Here is a 19,460-nt window from a genome sequence, read left to right on the forward strand (position 1 = left end):
GGTGCACCTGTAGAATTTGGTGAGAGTTTTTACAAACATGCCCAACTTCTTGAGTCTCCTCAGGAAGTATAGTTGCTTTTGGTCAGTTTTCACTGCCGAGTTCGCTTGCCTAGATCAAGTGAGTTCATCTGTTTATGCAGGTGCAACCCAACAGGCACAAAACGTACTTGGCAGCAACTGAAAAAGAAATAAAAAGGTATACTTCAAACAGGAAAAGTTTCAAGTCTCAAAGCTTCATACAAAATAAACGGATTACTGCATAGACTGATACCCGCAAATCTGTGGAATAAGTTTTTGATTAGTTTTGTGTGTCTGTGAATTAGGAACACTAGGCTACTAAAGTTTACAGAAAACGTTTCAGAGCGAGAGTCACATCTCTGACAGCCCGACATATGCTCAGCGTCACCGATGTTATACAGAAAACTGCAACACAAAAAATTTGTTCCGAACTGAGACCATGTCCACCATATATCATATGTGGGCTGAGAATATTTTTCAGATAGATTATATTTTGTGCAGAAAAACTGTAATTCTCAAACAGATAATCATTAGGGAATGATAAAACATTCAAACGGTGTCTGATCACTCCCAACGGAGATTTCTGCGGAGTGTTTGTGCTTCTACTGTCTCCGAGAAAAGGACACGCCCTATGTGACACATTCAGATGGCAGGTTTCAGTGAAAGAGTAGGACAAACTCTGTTTGTTGGATAAAACCTGTTAGCGGGCAGGTTAGTTTCACGGAGTATGTTGTCGTAGTAACTGACTCAAGAGAAACGCTGAAACTTGCTCTTTAATACCGTAAACCCAGAGTTTCCATCAACTCTGAGTCAACTACCTCTAGGTTTTTACTAAACCTGCTTTCTGAAATACCCCCGATATGTCTTTGTACTATTTTCAATTTATTATATAGAGATAAATGATTTGCACATCATTGAATTGTTTTTATTTGCATTTTACGCAGCGTCCGACCAACGGGGTTGTATATAAGCAAAAGATGGAGCTATAAGCTTCTGGTTAAGGCAATGAAGAAGACTAAATACCAATAGAAAGCAGCCATGGGAGGACGAAACCACACCCCTACTAGCTTGGCAGTGAATTAACACAGCAAACACTATAAAAAACAAAGCATCTGGAACTTCTCAGATTAACTGGCTTGTTGAGAGCAAAAACAAACTACATCATTTCTTCTAACTAGAAAGACGAAAGCCAACCAAAGCATAAAAAAGAAAAAGGCACCTTTGAGTACGGTTTGTATCCATTGGGGAGATATGGTTGGCAGGAAGGATTTAGCTCCTCCCTGAAGTCTATCCCAAACTCCAACACAGTAGGTGGCGGTAATACACCACAATTGTTGGAAACCAACCAATGCAAAACCCTACTGAAGAAGAACAGTTGATGGATGAGGAAGGGATTTTTGTATATTCTTGAAATACATATTCTTGAGTTTTCATACTTAACCACGTCGGTTTATTTAAAAAAAGGAACATGCCTTTATTTTCCCAAAATCCATTTGAGCAAGATGTTGGTAAGTTGAGCGCTTCATTTGGCGTTTTGGTTTGGAGTGTCTTACTAGCGTAGTAAGTTAAAACAGCCACGGTATTACGTTATTAACAGTATCTTCGTAGTTTACAGCAGTAGCTAGCTAGAGAACCACTTGCCAGCGAGCTATCAACAGCTAGCCTGGCTATATTTCTCTTGATACCTTGAAGTTACGATCAAATGTGATATTATAAAAATGGCTAGGTATATGAGGATTGGTAAACTCTTTCTCTAGCTAATTTAGCTAGCAGGGTAATGTAATTCGTATGGCAGTCATCAGTTAGCTCGCTAACCAGCTAGCATTTTGCGAGCTTTGGGTTTACCCAGTAATGTAACGGGGGGGGGCTTAAGGTGTTTTTCACCCTGGCTCTTCCTAGCTGTTCTCGAGTGTCTTCAGAACGTGTTCTGAACGTACTAATTCAAAACAAAAAACAAACCCCACTGTTGCTCGGTATACAGGCCCAGCTAGTGACGAGGACAATGTCATACAAAGATCATATACATGTAAAATGTTTGATTAGCGACAGAGGCAATACAACACTGGAAAGGTTGTGTAATGATAAAAAACTAAACCTGGGGGGTATTCCATCAAGGCAGATAATGGAAAATCCAGGCTTATTTCGATACGTTTGGTTAATTTAAGTGAGAGTTCTGTTCCCTTACTGTGGCTTATAGGAGTCCCTGCTCAGTAACTAAGATAACTTATACATCTGAATAAGTTACCTTAGAATCCCCAAAAAACGTTCAATGTATTTTCTCGCTAGCGTTACCTGTCCGTGTTCGGAAACACAAATTCAGACTTTTTTTCTGTCATTGTGACCAAGCATGAAAAGACGTTGTTAAATTTAGTTCCAAAGAACATATCAATAAAAATAAACAAGTAAAAAATAAAAGCATGTCTTACCACTTTCACTGTCTTCAAAAGCCAATAGTTAATTGACATAGGCCTAGACCAGTGCTTCCCAATCTTGGTCCTGGGGACTTTGTGATAGGTTGAATATGTCAATCAAGCGCGTAACTGGTAGGGCAACCTTTGAATCAGGTGTGTGAGTGCTTGGGCAAAAACAAAAACGTGCACCCCTTTGGGTCCTGAAGACCAGGATTGGGTAACATTGGCCTAGACCACAGGTGTCGAACCGGTTCCACAAAGGGCCGAGTGTCTGCAGGTTTTTGGTTTTTCCTATAAATTGGTTCCTAGTTCATACCTACACAACCAGGTGAGGGCAGAAACTAACCAATCAGTGACCTAATTAACCAATCAAGTACAAGGAGAGAGCAAAAACCTGCAGACACTCGGCCCTCCGTGGAACCGGTTTGACACCTGTGGCCTAGACTATGGCTGAATCTTAAATCGCATGCTACGTACTGCAAGTACAGTACATACTTTGAGAATGATGGTAAAGTACATACTGTTTAGTATATAGTAAGCTATGCCAGTATTGGGACTGATTGGGACCTACGTTGTCATAATATGGTGTCTCAACATTACATTTTGTTGCGCATTAACATCACGTCAAGTTTGAGTATTTTGCTTGACACCATTAAGAATTGTGTTAATCTGACTAACATTTCTTATATGAAGTTTACTTCCACCACAAATATAATCTATGTACTGTATGGCTTTTGCAACTGGCTGTTTTAAAAGCTTGTAAGCCAGTTATACTAGTATCTTACTGCTTGAAATAGTCAAGCAGAAAATAGCAATTTCTAGCGAGACTGAATACGAACTTTACAGTGCCAAAACGATTTCATTTCAGGGCACAACAATGTTCGACATTGATGCAGTAACTATCAATATAGGTGACAATAACTGACTGTTTCATCAAGTGAAAAGACAAGAGAATCGTGACAACCCCTTCTCTTTCACTGTGCAAAATGAAAATCCACCAGAAATAATAGACCATTGGTATACTATTTTCAGCATACTTTGTTTTGAGACATACTAATCTTTTCGCATACTAATGTGGCATACTATATAGTTTGCAAGTATGCCATTTGAGATTTAGCCTATATAAGCAGTGCATCTAAAGACCAGCCAGTTGCAACTTAATATGGCATGTCCATTCCTCAACAACCTTGTGGATGAAGGTGCTCAGATTCTACAAAAAGCATTTACACCACCAGGCCCATGGGTCTTCAGAGACAAGTTCTCCACTGGGCTTCCCTGATGAGTATCTGTGGAAGAGGTACAGGTTCAGTAGGCCCTGCAAAGTTTACCTATGCAGTCTGCTGGAACCACATATCTAAGCACACTCTATGTAGCCAAGCCTTGACCACTGTTCTATCGGTCTGCATAGCTCTGTGTTTCTTTGCATGTGGGACATTTTTGTACAGTGTTGGTAATTCAGAAGGTCTTGCAAAGGAAACTGCATGCCAGGAAATAAGGTTATGCCTTCCTCTAAAGCAGTACCTGAATATTTTCACCACTTTCCCTGGTCATCTTGAAACACATTTTATTCAATTGCAGGTATGTGACCATTAAAATAAATGTAAAGTAGCCTACATGTAGACAAGACTCTGTATTAACGTAATCCTCTTTTTCAGCCTTCCCCAATGTTATAGGCACAATAGACTGTACCCTTGTGCATGCCAGACCCCATCTGGACCTGTGGATGCAGACTATGTCAATCGTAAATCTTTCCATAGTCTAAATGTACAAGCATCTACTGGGGGCTTCTGTCCACCGTCAGGCAGAATTGGATTTGGATGAAATGTGCACATCTGTACAAATAGATCAAATATGTTTTGATGGCAACACTTCTTTGGATTTAAATCCTGTTACCCTGGCAGTTGTTCACATAAGTGTCAATTTCAATGTCTGCCTCACACAAAGTAGTAACTGTACTGAACAGAGAATGTTTCACTTTATCATCAATCGGTAAAAAATCTGTTATTTCCTTTCCTACAGTAACTAAGTTTGTCATAACACTAACATGTACCTACAGAAGGCCTATGCAAAACCAGATTAAAACCTCGCACAATGTCAGACCCAAAGTAAAAATAACACATTCTGGAATGTGAGCAATGTTGCGATGATTCTGAACTGTAATTTACATTTTGAAAGACACCACTGCATTAACTCTTCCTTGTCATGCTGAGCAATTTAAAATGAATGCTCTGGCAAGCAAAGTGTGCCACATCACTGATGACCCTCTATGCTGACAGATGATCTGCGATGGAAGTTGCCTGATATATAATAGCCGTTGCCAAATTCTTTTTTGGGTATTCAGTTGGCCCTTGTAAAGACATCAGCAATTGTTTGCAAAGCCATCTCCCTCGCCTTGTCATTTGCAGCAGTATTGCCTTTTTTTAGTGATGACTCCTTTTAAATTCTTCATGAAGTCCCAACAGCAGGGTTTGTTCTGCTGTTGAGAAGATCACAACTTGAGTTTTTTGTGACATAGCATCTTCATTTCGATGAGCGCTTGTTCTGGACTGCTTATGCACTCCATGCGCGTGCACAATGCAAGTTTGTTTAAGCCTGGTTTGAGGTAACGTTGTCAAGGCACTGCTTAATTGTGTTAATGGAACGGCTTGTGCCTTAAGTGGAAGATGGCGTTTATTCAAGCCTGACCATCTCCGTTCTGATAACGTTTTCGTAGAAACTGATACGATTATCATGCATGTTTGGTTGAAATGTGACTAAGAAAGTTTTCTAAATAATGCATAGGTAAAAATGACCTCTGGGGTCTTCCGCAAGTCTAAAATGAATATTCAAATCTAAACATTTTTTTTTACCTGCATGCATTTCTATAAAAAATTGTCTGTGCAAGCTGTTAGTCTATATTTAATAGCAAAATGTGCCTTTGTTTACCAGTGCATTAAAATAACAGACAGTTATGCTAGAAATGGCTGATCTTGTTCAGAAAGACTTGTTGTTGAAGTTGGGTGTGTTTGTTATCCATTACCACTAGATGCCGCTGTCCCTGCTGTTAGGTGGAAAATGTGATGACTAACCTCCTTTCAATTTCCTTTAGTGTAGAGAGTTAAGGCACGAACAGACAGGCCGCCGCAAATGGCAACTGAACATGGAGAAAAATCTGCTTAGCATGAGGGGTGTATAGACATGGTACATTTTATTTTTGTGTGCGTGTTTGTCAATTTCACGTAATGTATTTGTCTCGGTTAGCATATTATTTGTAATTCTAATCTGTGCCGTTTTTAACCTATGAACAGGAGACTATGATTATTGTTATAAGTATGAAGATAAATTGTCATAATAATAATAATTATTACTCCAGGGTAACATTTTATAACTCATCAGAAACAGACGAGATTCATTTGTGCTCCAATTTCTGCAGTGAAAAATGTATTGTTGTCAATAAGTATCAGTTTGATTTGTTGACCAACTCTGTTCATTAGTTGACATGGGCGGCGGCTGCTCAAGACTTTCGCACGTCCACTATTCCAGCACGAATTTGTCTGCAAACGCCCTGCCTTACCTCAGATGGACGCTTATGGGCATATCCGCTATGGGGTTTTGTTTTATGGCGGGGGAGGGCTGTGTTGACATCTCATGAACTTTCTAAATTTAGCTGAGCAATCTCTTTTCTCACTCATGGTCAAAATAAAAGCACACATTATTATGAGTATTATGCTAGCAGCCATTAGGTTTCTGTGGTGCTGCCATATAAAACAAACAACTAATGCTAAATAAACAGAGCACACAATTCACACTGTGCTAACATAGAAAACCCACCTGAGACCCCCACAATCTCTGCCACCATCCTCCAAACATTATTGAGCCTGTCAGTGTCTCTGTAGGATGGCTAGGAAGGGTTATATTAAATGGGGAAACCCTGCAAACGCTATAATGAGCTTTTCTTCCATTTGGTAGCAGAACGTTTCAGGTAGAGCACATTTCACATGTGCTCTTGCAGTACAACGCAGGACCCACATGGAAGGCCCTCCCTTATTAATAAAGAGTCTGCCTCCTTTGGATGGATGCCTGGCATTAGCCGGATTAATTTGCAGAAAATTGACCATGGCCCTACTTGAGGTGCCAGAACAGCTCAAACGGCCACGCTGTCTTTCCGAGATGCTTTGTTCAACCGCCAACGACGCCTTGACGCTATTCATAGAAAATGAATTCTACCCATCTGAGGTGGCGGGCATGCCGGAACCGTGGACCGGAACCGTGGACCGGAACCGTGGACCGGAACCGTTAAACGGATTCAATATTTTGGTTCCTCAAGGGCCTTTCAAATAAGATTCAGTATGCGTGTTACCCAACGCAAGATAGGGCGCAACGTTAGCCAGTGTACATGGGATGCAATGCCACTCAAGGGCTTGAGGCCTACGTGCCGCGCCGCTATATAACTGCTAGCGTTTTGATGCCTGCCACCCTACTCCCATTGAAAGTCTATGGGACCTTCACCAATACTGTGGCCCATATGTAGGTCGCTTTAGAGTTTGATTATAATTTTTGTGTGAAAAGTGGCTACATCTCGAAGACAATCATTTTAAAACAAAGCAGCAACGAGGGCTAGTGCTTATGCATTTAATTCTTTCATTTCTTCACTACATCTCCCACTGCAATGATTACACTATAATCTCAATTATTATTTTGCTTCAAATGTTCATTGTGTTGGTGCAGCCCCATTAACTGCTCCAAACCACTGCTCCACTTGATATTTCCGAACATCTAATGGTTTATGTAATCAAACCTAATTCAGAAGTAGTTGCCCAACATTTTTTAATGCTTAAAAGGATGCGTTTTAAAAATGCTTAGCTTGCTATGGTATGCATAACATTAGTGCCACATGGGAGAAGAACGTGTTTACGTTGATACAGGCTGTTCCATTGGTCCGGAAACCTAAACTTCAGACAGGCTTATGGAAATGGAAAAAACAAATTCATGTTTTCAAGCATATCCAAATTCATACGGTACATATTAATTATACATTTCAAATGACAGAGGATACAGATGTGTGTTTTGTGATCTTCTGGGATCATTTTATTTCAGTTCATGAAACATGGGACCCACACATTAGCTGACACTTTTCTCTTTGAATCTTCCAGACTGAAAGGGGCGATTTGGGTGCAGTCAGTTAGCTTAATTTTACAAAGCAAATCTTAGCAGAAATTATTTCAGAACTATCTTGGATGGTAGGTACTCTACAGTGTGCTTTCTGAATTTGAATGACTCCGGGAGCTCAGCTGTGTCATTCAAATGTTATTACTTTCATGCAAATGTTACATGTAAATAAACTTCTTTCTAAGAACTGTGTATCATATTACCATCACATGTATTCCCTTTTTCACATGTTTAGAGAAAGCCACCAGTGAAACCAATACAGTGGAGGACTGGGGCCTGATCATGGATATTTGTGACAGGGTTGGACATACACCCAATGGGTAAGCTGGAATGAGACTTCCTGTCCTGCTAAAAGGGCTTTCCTAGAACTTGTCATGTCTTGTATGAGGGCAGATATAGACATCAAGGTGTGACTCCAGGAAGGAATGGTACAATTTAAGACCAAAAAAGTTGAAAAGGAAAGTTTTGAGTGAAGAACAGAAGCTTTCAATTTGCAGTGGTCTCTTAATTTTAACCTACTGTTCCTCACTCAAAACCTTCCTTTTCGACTTGTTTGAAAAGGAAAGAAAAGGTGCAGTGGTCTCTTAATTTGTTCCGGTGCTGTATATCTAGACAGCATTTGGTAGATGTGTTCATTGCAGATTGTATACATGTTGAAACACTACCACCTGTGACATACTAATCATGCTCACCTCATACTAATCATCTCCCCATGTTGTCTTCCCAGAGCTAAGGACTGCCTGAGGTCTGTAATGAAGAGAGTCAATCACAAGGTTCCACATGTAGCCATGCAGGCCCTCACTGTGAGTCTCTTGTTATAGTTATTGTGTTACTCACCATGAAACCACCCTCCACTAAACTCCAGTTGGCTTCCTTGCTGTATAACAGGTTTATTTCTGTAAAGCCTGGCCAATGTCAATATATTAATTGCCTGAAGGTGTGTGACGGTCCGGTGTTTTATTCTCTCGGCATGCAGAACTTAAGTGACTTATCATAGACAAAGTTGATTTAATTCCACCTTTCTCTCGGACTCACCATGAGAGAAGACTGTCACATGGCTGTTCTATTTCCTAATCGTTTATCTTGTATTCAACTGGGAGTTTAATCTTTGCTCCTGTTCAAATGAAAAGCTTGGATGGGCAGTTATATTCAGCCATGGGTCTCATTTGCGGCTAGTCAAGGGGGCTTTAGATGATTATTAAAGAATAATGTGTACTCTACAAATTGACAACTAAAGCCCAAAAGTGACTGTATTTCCAACTAACAGTTTTATCCCTTGATAAAATAATCACATAATGTCTGCTATTGGATGTTTTTGTCCGGTGGGCAGCCTGTTACTGCTGTAAAATCTCTGTAGGGAGAATCCAAGCAGAATACTCTACTAACTTGACTTTTCTCCCACTTTCAGTTGCTTGCTGCCTGTGTCAATAACAGTGGAAGAATCTTTCACTTAGAAATCTGCTCACGGGAGTTCGCCACTGAAGTCCGAACTGTATTGAGCAAGGTGCAAAAGTTCTCCCAAGTTTTTGTGAAAATGTTTGTGATTTATTGACAGTCTTAAGATTCTGAAGATAACAATCATATGGCTGCAACTCATTAGTATACATTCTACGATTGTTTTGCGTCAATCAAATTAATGACTTAATTTACTATCATCCCTGGCGCAGGCCCACCCAAAGGTTTGTGAAAAGCTGAAGGGGATGATGGTGGAGTGGTGTGAAGAGTTCCAGAAAGATCCACAGCTCAGTCTGATCAGCGCCACCATCAAGTCTCTAAAAGAAGAGGGGGTTGTCTTCTCATCATCTGGCTCACAGGTAAGGTTGTCCGTCACCCCAACCAAGCGTCTCCCATCTCTGCTTGCTTTTCCCCCTTGTGTGTTGCATTTGACACATTTGGTGTCAGAGGACTTGGATGTTTTGTTCTTTGTGGGTATTTGCTCTGTCTGTTTGAAGAAAATGACAGATTGACTGAATCAGTACTCTACCCTCTTATCTGTCAAGAAACCAAAACGACTGTTTTCTGCTGCATCAAACAAAGCGATTTTCATCACTTGCACCAAGAACATGATGTTAACGCTTCTCCGCCTTCCCAGATTAAGTTAAAGACCAGGGGCCGTATTCACAAAACATTTTATCTTACCACCAGGAGGACTCCAAAACAGCACTAACAGTTCCTTGCTAAGAGTTTCCTCTTAAAACCTATTCACAAAGCTGCTAAAACCTACTTTTACTAAGGAATGGGGTGAAGGCTTAAGCTAAGGGAAAGGGTGACTATGGATGATGTGTTCCATGAACAAGCTTACTTACTATGCCCACAGTGATTGGCTGATAGGGGAGGGGTCTCTGTCATCCTAGCAATATTGTAGAAGTATGTGTCATGTGGCCATATTGAAATAAAGATATTCAAATTAAAATGTAGGCCAAGTGTCACTGATTAAACTGACTAGTCAAGATATCCTCAGCTAATTGTCAGCCTCTTACATGTCTGGCAGCTCAAAGAAACGCGTGTAAATCTTTTGATGGTGCAATAATTAGTGCAATTATGTGTCCCACCACCAACTACGCTGGGTGGTCCAGCTATGGCCATGAATTTGGCTTTGTTTCTTTGTAGTTGGCCAACATCACAAGCAAACCGAATGATTTGTCACACAATATGGGGTCTGGCGAGGGCATTTATTGTTTGAGGTAATGTTCTACTGACAGATGCCTGAGATACGTAGTAGCTGCATAGCTGCATTTTCCCTGGCGTGGAGTTGTCACAACCTTGATCTCCAATGTTATTAGGTTGTTTCTGTTTGGTGGGGAAGTGACTGCATCCCTGACTAGCTCTACTATGATCATAACACCCTAGTGATTAAGGCTATACCTTGTTAGAAGCTCAGTATCATCAAATATTTCTAAAATGTCAACCTGATTACAAGGCGGATTCCCGGCATCAGCCCTTTTAGATTTGGTCTTAGTGATTTAGGAGTCCTCTTGACTATTCCTTACATAGATTCCTTTTCATAGATTTAGGAGCTGGTTTTAGCACTAAAACGCTTTGTGAAATATTCTTAGACCTAAAATGTAGGGGGTCTTAAGATAGAACTGACACGCCCATATATTTTTTTGTTACTGCTAAATCATTTCGGAGCTACATTCATCCTTGAGATGTTTTGTGAATACAGCCCTTGGTTAGATTGATTTTTGTTACAGCGCTGTAGAATCCTTAGCTATTTGCGCATGAATTTAATGAAATACAAGAATACAGTCTTTAGTATTTCTGTTGAACCAGAATTCTAATTGTAATCATTGAGTATGCACTGATATATCAAACAGCAATTGATATCAGTTGAATAGAAGATGGAAAGTCATTTTCTGTTTCAGCTGATTGCTTTAAAATGGCTGATGTTTTTAGTGATTGCGCTTTTGCCTGAATGGGCGTCCTATTTTAAATGATTTCTTTTACCTTTGTTTATAAATTCTAATTCCTGTTTACTCCATTTATATCTGTGCATTGTATAATGTGTACCCGAAAGATAATCTCTTTTACATTTATTGTTATATAATACCTTTTTTACTTTTTTAGCTTACTTTTGTTATTCTTACTTTTTTTGTCAAAATACATATATTTATATATAATTTCTTGTAATTTGAAGTATCATCAGAATCAACATTTTTATTTTATGCCAGGGAACACCGGTACTTGCGTGACAACATTGGCATTGACATTTGTGATGTCAGCTATCAGCCAGTCATTCTTATCTGTGAATCCCTTCAAATCACCCCATTGCTAAAGCGAGGGACTCTCAGAGATGGTGTGCTGGCTAAAAGGAAATGCAGTATGGGAGGTCTACAGCTGGTTGATTGTGGGCCACTAGTAGCTCACAGCCCACTTAGCTCTGGAACTACAGGTTAATCTCTCGTTCCACTGCAAACTCATCGAAAAAATCTCAACTGTCAGACGCAGGTCCCAGGTCCTATCTAATCGCCCCAACATTCATTGTCTCTAAAAGCCAAATCCGAACACTATCTGGCAATTGATTTACAGCAGTAATTGCCACTGTCGGTCTAGTTTTAGACCAGTATCTTTCTTCTTCAGCTGTGCCAGGATGCTGTCAGTTGGGCAGCTGTAAGCTATACATTTTTGATAGTCTGCGGGCCCGAACCTCCTCTGGGTGAAGATGCTGACGTGTGTGTTTGTGTTGTGTGAATCCTGTTTATTTGTGGAACTTTAAGCTCCCTCCCCATCCCACTCCAGCCTGTGAATGTTATGTGGGTGTTCTCACCCCTTCCTTTCCTATAGACCACGATAAGATTGTTTGTCCTGCTGGTGTTAATGGAGACTGTTGTTTTACTTTAGACTGAGATCTAAGTTTTTAGTCATTTGGTAAACGCTCTTTACATGTGCAATTAGGGTGGGACTAGTTGTTCTTGGTCTGTTTAAGGTGTGAGCTCCCGATTAGTTTCCTCATGTATTATTTGGTATTCCACCAATAACGGGGATTAGTGCTTCATATGTCAAGGTTTGCATATGACGCATTGGTCTAAGTAGGACATTGTTGATTTCCCAAATTTAGCAGTAGCGTAATCCTGAAGAAACTGCTTATTTTCCGTTGGCTATCAAGATAGGACCTGTAAAGCCTGCAGTACATATCCAGGCTGGGGCCTCCCAGTCCCAGCTAATCCAAATCCCCGCTAGTTCAGAAGGCTTTCTCTCTAACCAACCTCGTCTCATCATCTGTGTCAACAGGGGTCCAGCCTAAAGGTCACCGCCCCCACTGCCGGTAAACCTTCTGACGACGACGACCTGGCCAAAGGTACCGATGTGACGCAATGCACCACACTATTGTGTTATGAAACAGTGAAGGATCGTAATGCTGATGAATGATGAATGCATTCATTAGATACCTTATTGAAGATGACCCAGGAATAGGGTAAACCTGACGATCCCTCTGTCTGTACCCGCCCCTCACCAGCCATCGAGCTGTCCCTGCAGGAGCAGAAGCAGCACGCTGAGACCAGGCCCCTCACCGTCAGCGCCGACCCCCCCTTCAACACCAACGGGGGCGGGGGCAGCCGGGACTCCCTGAAGGTGCGGGCGCTCTACGACTTCGAGGCCGCCGAGGACAACGAGCTCACCTTTAAGGCAGGGGAGCTCATCCTCGTCCAGGACAACAGGTAGGCTTACAGGTTACCATGGAAACATGGCACTCATCCCCCCACCCCTCGCCGTGTGACCTATATGATGACTGTGGATCAGCCAATATGGGAACAGCACATGGTCTTCAGTCATTATTTAGTGGCACCTCTGGTTGTGCTGTCCAAAACGTCTGAATCCCTTCCTATCTTTAGATGAATGTACTTAGTGTCTCTGGGCAAGAGTGTCTTTTAAGTGACTGTGTTTTTAAAAGCATTTAGTTAGTTAAACTATGGCCGTGTTTGACTTCCATGAATGTTTGAACCCAATACAACCATGTTGCTCTCACAGTGATCCAAACTGGTGGAAAGGAGAGAACCATAGAGGAGTAGGTCTTTTCCCGTCCAACTTTGTCACAACCAACCTCAATGCTGAGCCTGAACTAGGTACCTTTTCCCCTTTGTCCTGCCTTGTACCTCAGTCCTCTTACCATCATACATTGGTTATGTCCAGAGGAACGCAGAGTGTCGTAGTTGCTTGGTTTCATGTTTTAATGTTAAACCCTCTTATTCCAGTGACGTATGTGGAGAAAACGCCTCCCCCTGAAGAGCCCAGTATAGAAGCCAAGTTAGAGCCAGAGCCTGTCTTCATAGATGAGGTAGGGACATGGCCCTCCCTACCAGCAGGGCGGTGGTATTAAGCTTATCCACCTGTGTCCAGTCCCTCCGCTGGAAGAACAAATGTAGATCTTTGCATTTTTATTAAACAGACCTGTGTTAGAAGAATGGCAAGCCAACTGATTGTAATGTAAATATCATGAAGTCATCATAAAAAGTCACTGTCTCCCTCCCTCTCTGTTTTCTCCTCCTCTCCCTCTTCTCCTCCACCTTTGCAGGAGAAGATGGACCGGGCGCTGTATCTGCTCCAGAACACCGACCCGGCTAACGCTGCCCCCGACAGCGCCGAGCTGGTCCAACTAGAGGGTAGAACACTAATGGTCTTGAGAAATGACGTTGGCCATGTTCACCTTTGCTAAACAGACACTGTACACGCACACACACACACTACCCACCGCAGCGCAGACTCTCATTCCCGCTTTTCTTACCCACCACAGGTGCTTGTGAGCAGATGAATCCAATGATTGATGACAAGCTGGAAGACATTGACAGGTGAAGTGAATTGAACCTCCTGTCACGGGTTATTTGTGTTGGCCAATATGGCGGCCACTGTAGAGTTATAGCCCTGGTTTGGATTACACCTTGATAGATTTTCGTTTGCTCTATTTGGATGAATATCGGAAGTCATCACCTGGGCAGAACCCAGTGTGATACACTTTTAAAAATAAATTGTTGCTGGGGGGTCCTTTGGGGGTCCTTTGAATTGACACTGTTGGATAACCTCTAAGTTATTAGGGGACCCAGTTTGAATTTGAAGGACCCCTGAGGGTCAAACTACCCCACAGATATGTCACTGCAACGTATCTGAAACCCAAGTTGAGACGTGCAGCAGCCCATGCAAGAGCAATGTGTCTACATGGAACCAAAGTAATTATGTAATATATATTCACAACCATTCCCAAAAATCATTAGACAGCATTGAAAAATTCACCCTACACAGACTGTACGGTTTGTTATTGTATCTGAAATGTCTAATTGCACAAGAAAAATGTAAGCTGATGCCGTCGCTGCCATAATGACTACCCACTGCTGCAGAGACTGAAAGACTAAATATTTAATTGCTTGACTGAATGTTGTCATGTATTGATATAAGTAATGCTTCTTGTTGCTGGTTGGCATCCACTTTGTTTTGTTTAGTCTCTGCTTCTGGTGAAGAAAAGCTGTGTAGGAATTCTGTCTGTCAGACAGTTAATAGATATATTGGCTATATGTTTGTCAGACAGTTAATAGATATATTGGCTATAATGTTTGCAGCTTCAGGATGTATTTGTTTTAAATAGATTAATATCATGATGAGCTCGTTTACTAAATTGTTTCAAATTGCAAAGCATAGAGCACAGACAGCCCTAATTAATTGCTGCGGTGTGTAGTTGTTGAGAGAAGTGAAACCAGTGAAAATACCTGCTATTGCTTCACTGACGTTTGTAGCGGTTCATCTCACGTTTCCAGTGCCACGCTTCAAAAAGCATGTTGACGGTGCTCCGACTCAACACTCCCAACGTGTCTGGTCTAGTGTCACTCCTCCCTCTCTCTCCCTCCCCGCCAGGCAACACTCTGAGCTGTCAGAGCTGAATGTGAAGGTCCTGGAGGCCTTGGAGCTCTATAACAAGCTGATGAATGAGGCACCGTTTTACACAGCTTACTCCAAGCAGCAGCAGCAGCAGCAACAGACCCACTACGCCGCTGCTTCCCAAGTCCCCATGCAGGTCAGTTAGGACAAACGGACCGACTACCGTGACATACTTTCTGGTTCGGTCATATGGAATTTACAGGGAACAGAATGCCATTTCAGGCTGTAACCTTGTATGACCGTGTGTGTTGTTTTGGTGATGGATGGCCCTGTCCCTGGGAGAACCCAGTGGTCTGGACTCTGTAGCTCTTCAGGACCCTTTCAGAACCAACCTGCTCCCTGTCGTGCACGCCTGCTTCTCTCCTAATGTCAGTTTTTGTGTCCTTTCGTATTAAACCCGGCGTCTTCCCGTTGCCCCTCTCTGTCTCAGGGTTACCCCGGACAGCCAGCCGGCTCCTACATGCCTCCAGGAATGCCCCAGGGCCCCGCGGCCCAGCAGGCCTATATGGGCTCCGACCAGCCTGGGCCTCTCCACTCCCTCCCCCCTAACGTCACCTCACCCAATGGTCAGCCGGGACAGCTTCCATACAGGTGGGCTTCACCTCACTGTCCCGCCTCGGCGACTAGCCACCGTGGAACGGCAGCCATTTTGTGAGTCCGTCCTCGGCTAACGCCCTACCCTTCTGTCCCCACTGCAGCGCGCCGTACACACTTGCCGGTTACCCTCCGCAGATGGGCGTGGCCCCGCAGATGGACATGTCGGCCTATCAGAGCGCCAACCTGCCTCAGGCGTCCTATCAGATAGCCGCTTCGTCGCACCAGGCTCCGCAGCAGCAGACGTACTACCAGCAGCCTCTCCTGTGAAGGTTTCCTCTGCGGGCAGACCGCCGCCGTGGGTTTGTCCTCCCCTCGTCCCTCTTTTCTGTCCTTTTTATTTAAACATGTGAGAAAATGTAAAAGATGCAGAGGACGGCGCCAGGTGTGCGGCGTGGCCCCCTTTTCCCTATAGGATCTGTGTAGGAACAGTTTGCCATTTCCGATGACGCCCCTAGAGGACTGTGGTAAAGGCCGGGGTGTGTCTGAGGGGTGTGGGTGCACCATGCCGGCCTCCTCACCACCGCAGCCCCTTTTTCAAAGGACCAATGGTTTGAATGGAGCGGGTGAAATCTGTGATTTTTTTCCTTGTCTTGGTTTGCGTCCTAAAACCCTGGTTTCGGGCGGGATCGCCTGATCGTTTCCGAAACTGTGTCGTTGATGGTGGTATCTCTTTTTGTCCTTTTTAAATCAACATCTTTTAATTGTCTTAAGTTGGTTTTCTTGTCACCCTCGGCTTTGCTTTCTGTCTGTGTGTCTGGAAGTCAGTCCAAATGAAGGAGTCTTTGTCTGGTCCAGGCACGGTTTGGAGTCAATTTCATTTCAGTTCAGTTGATTCTGTATGGAACCGACCCCAACCCTGGCCAGGGCTTCGTTTTTTTCTGCTTTTTTCTGCTCTAACAGAACAACCACTTTAGTTGACCCTTTTCCAGTTATGTCTTTCTCTGGTATTATCAACCACCTGTTTTATTAGATATTACACACATAGTGGTTTTCTATACACTGCCTGCCTTGCCATTATCTTTGTGTCAACTACATTCTGGGGGCAAGGAGAAATGTTCCTTCCCATTTGCGTGCAACTTCACGGTGATCAAATTAGCAACACGAACATTGTTCAATAGCCTATATTTTTTAATTGTGACCAGACAGCCTTTCTAAATTATTGCTGTTATAGGTTCTGTACCAACCTTTTATACACATCACTTTTTTACTAATGCAAATGGTATATCCCTCGGTGACTGTCTTTCTGCGCTCGCTAAACCATCATTGAGTTTTATGATTCATTTGACAATGAAAACAATGCAGCTGACCAGAAGGCACAAACAGATTGGAAAACGGGCCGAATGTAATCTCTAGATGATGTGTGTGGTTGTTGTGTATCCTGGCCCCTGGCAAAGGCCCCTATATACTTTAAGTAGTTGGAAGAGGTTGATTGGGAAATAAGCAACTTCATGTTTCTCTTGAAAAGGCTTTACACCGCAGAGATTATTAATGATTATTTAATTAATCTGCTTTCCATGTTTCTGAGCAGCGGGTGGTCAGATTTTCCAAAGTCTATTTAGAAAATAATTTGTTATGCAAATTATACAAATATTTTCAGTGGTTTGGTTGGATTCTCTTTTGTTGATCCTTTATAAATTGTAAATTAATTCAGTTTTACTTTGATTTCTGTTTGGTATCGTATATCTTTCACTGGATTGTTTGCGTCTGATCAGATACATTTTCATTTGATTTATACATGTAAGATATAGCCTCTGCATCAATACTATTGTTTTCACTTTAGTTACGTCTCTTCCAAAATGCAAGCAGACAAATGGCTACATTTACCAAGTTAAAGCGGTCTTTTTGGTCTTAATTGAGCAGTGTGAATTTTACTAAGACCTGAAATGTTTCTCTGAAGTGAAATAATGTTAGGTGAAATAGTGGACCAGATTTCTTAGGAATCTTCTTTTTTTCTTCTCTTAATTTTTTCCTCTAGTCAGAATAAGTCTGCTAATTCAAATAAGAACTGTCTACACTTTATTTTTCTTTACTTGTATATTAGATGTAAAATATCTTATGGCTTTGTCGGTATTGCACTTTAACTTTGTAAACATTTTATTTACCACTGGATGCCTTGTTTTCTTTAATAAAAATAAAAAAATGGAACCACCTTTGGAGAGGAATTGACCCGGAAGCTGCTGTATATCTAGAACTCTATATTTAAAGATTCCAGGGAATGTTCCGATTCAATACTACCGACATCATAACAGACTCCATGTTTTTTAACATCAAGGTTTCTTTTTTTCGTGTGTTATTATCATTGTAAAAATCATTTTGTAACACAGTTCAAATCTAATATTCTTTACAATAAAATGTACCTGTGTTTAAGTCTTGTTGACGCTTGTTGTAATTTAGTGTTCTCTGAATGTTCTGAAAGATATTTGTGTGCTCATAAGAGGCATCCTTTGTTCTATGAGAACAGTTAGGTAATAGATGACACATTCTGATGTTGAAAGAGTGTAAGTAATTTACAGTCCATAGGCAGTCATTTGTAAGATGGATGGTTGCAGAATAGGGTATGGTCTTTCATGTATAAAACATGATTTTAATGATATTCTCCTTTTGAGTTTTACGCAGTTGTCTTCAAGTATTTTAAATGTTCTGTTGAAAATGTTTGAGGCTTTACAGTGTCCATGTTACATGACTGTACACTGTAAAGTTTTTGTGTTTTACATATTTGTACATATACAGTGGCTATAGGAGTGGCTTTCCAAATGTCACCCCACATAAACTTTGTCAGCACCCCATAATCAAAATCCTAATTTAGGCCAGGTTTGTGTCGTTTCTGAGAGTTGACTCGTGCACTTAAATATTTGAGAGGCTTGTAGATCCCTTGATGTTTCTTCTATAAGCATCTTTCGGTGTGCTTTTGGCCTGAAATTGGTGGGAAGATCTGTCATGTAGATTGCCAGAGGTCTTGAATTTTTCTCTGTTTGTGAATGGTCTGTCAGACTGTGGAATGATGCACTTAGAAATGCCTTGGTAACCCTCTCACACACTGCAATCTTTTTTCTGAGGTCCTAGAATAACACTATTGATGTCGGCATGATATGTTACCACAGACACATGGTAAAGACCAAACCAGACCATGTGTGTGATGTTTTTGGAAGGCTGGACCCTCCCAAGTTACCCCCTAATGATTTTTTTGGTGTACCTGATTCTTATTTGAGCCATATTATAATATTCTAAGGGTAGGGCTGTGTACTCACTTTTTCCACTGAAGGCTATTATTATTGTAAGTGTCTGAGTGATTTGTTAAATTGAGTTTTCCTTTATCAGTGAATCTGGCTGTTATTTAGCACAGATCTTCATGTGTCCCAAGTTCAAAGTTTATCAAATGCATTAAATAACACAGCTTCATCCTGCACAATGAAATTATTTTGACAACAATACACCTACATAGTAAGAATGAAGAAATGTGTAAAGCATAAATATAGCAATTATATACATAACAATGTAAACTAGCAGCTATTTTTAAAAGAGTATGGTGGGGAATGTGAACAATATGGGTAGAAGTATTGAATATTATAGATACAATATGAGTGTCATATGCCTGTGAATGGTACATACAAAATAATATTCTATGTACATTGAAACACGTCACAACATCTGGAATGTTCATGTGGGATCAGTGTGATCGTAGATCGGTTTTGCTTTTTGAGGACCCTTATAGCCTGAGGGGGAAAAAGTGAGTCTGGAAGTGTGTGCACCAATGCTCCGGTAGCGTCTACCAGACGGCAGCAGTGTGAACAGACTTCGTTGATGTTTTCCTAAGGCATCGTGTATAGTAGATGCCTTGCACGGAGGGGAGATGGCAGCCGACGATGCGCTCTGCAGACTTCACCACCCTCTGGCGGGACTTGTGATCCGCAGCGAAGCTGC

At 41.7% G+C, this 19,460-nt stretch overlaps 1 protein-coding gene across 2 annotated transcripts; it reads left to right on the top strand.

Annotated features, from left to right (window-relative positions):
- Window positions 1-1,344: 1,344 nt before the first annotated feature.
- Window positions 1,345-16,790, top strand: stam2 (signal transducing adaptor molecule (SH3 domain and ITAM motif) 2). 2 transcript variants are annotated; one of them, XR_004574575.1, is made up of 15 exons: window positions 1,345-1,526; window positions 7,813-7,897; window positions 8,305-8,380; window positions 8,986-9,081; window positions 9,245-9,391; window positions 12,309-12,375; window positions 12,535-12,736; window positions 13,047-13,141; window positions 13,271-13,353; window positions 13,591-13,678; window positions 13,810-13,864; window positions 14,919-15,078; window positions 15,373-15,533; window positions 15,641-15,921; window positions 15,952-16,790. XR_004574575.1 is itself a non-coding variant. In XM_010879723.5 (14 exons), the coding sequence occupies exons 1-14, from the start codon at window positions 1,487-1,489 to the stop codon at window positions 15,804-15,806; spliced, it is 1,521 nt and encodes a 506-aa protein (XP_010878025.1). In that variant the 5' UTR covers window positions 1,345-1,486; the 3' UTR covers window positions 15,807-16,790. The 2 variants fall into 2 exon arrangements, 1 of the variants encoding a protein (XP_010878025.1); XM_010879723.5 differs by having other exon boundaries at window positions 15,641-16,790.
- Window positions 16,791-19,460: the final 2,670 nt, after the last annotated feature.

Source organism: Esox lucius, chromosome 16 (assembly GCF_011004845.1).
Source record: "Esox lucius isolate fEsoLuc1 chromosome 16, fEsoLuc1.pri, whole genome shotgun sequence".
In the NCBI taxonomy this organism is placed as follows: Eukaryota; Metazoa; Chordata; class Actinopteri; order Esociformes; family Esocidae; genus Esox; species Esox lucius.

Coding starts and splice junctions, on each gene's coding strand:
- stam2 (XM_010879723.5), top strand. CDS start 1,487: ATGCCTTTATTTTCCCAAAATCCATTTGAGCAAGATGTTG. Junction 12,737..13,046: donor ATCCTCGTCCAGGACAACAG/GTAGGCTTACAG, acceptor TTGCTCTCACAG/TGATCCAAACTGGTGGAAAG. Junction 13,865..14,918: donor AAGCTGGAAGACATTGACAG/GTGAAGTGAATT, acceptor CCTCCCCGCCAG/GCAACACTCTGAGCTGTCAG.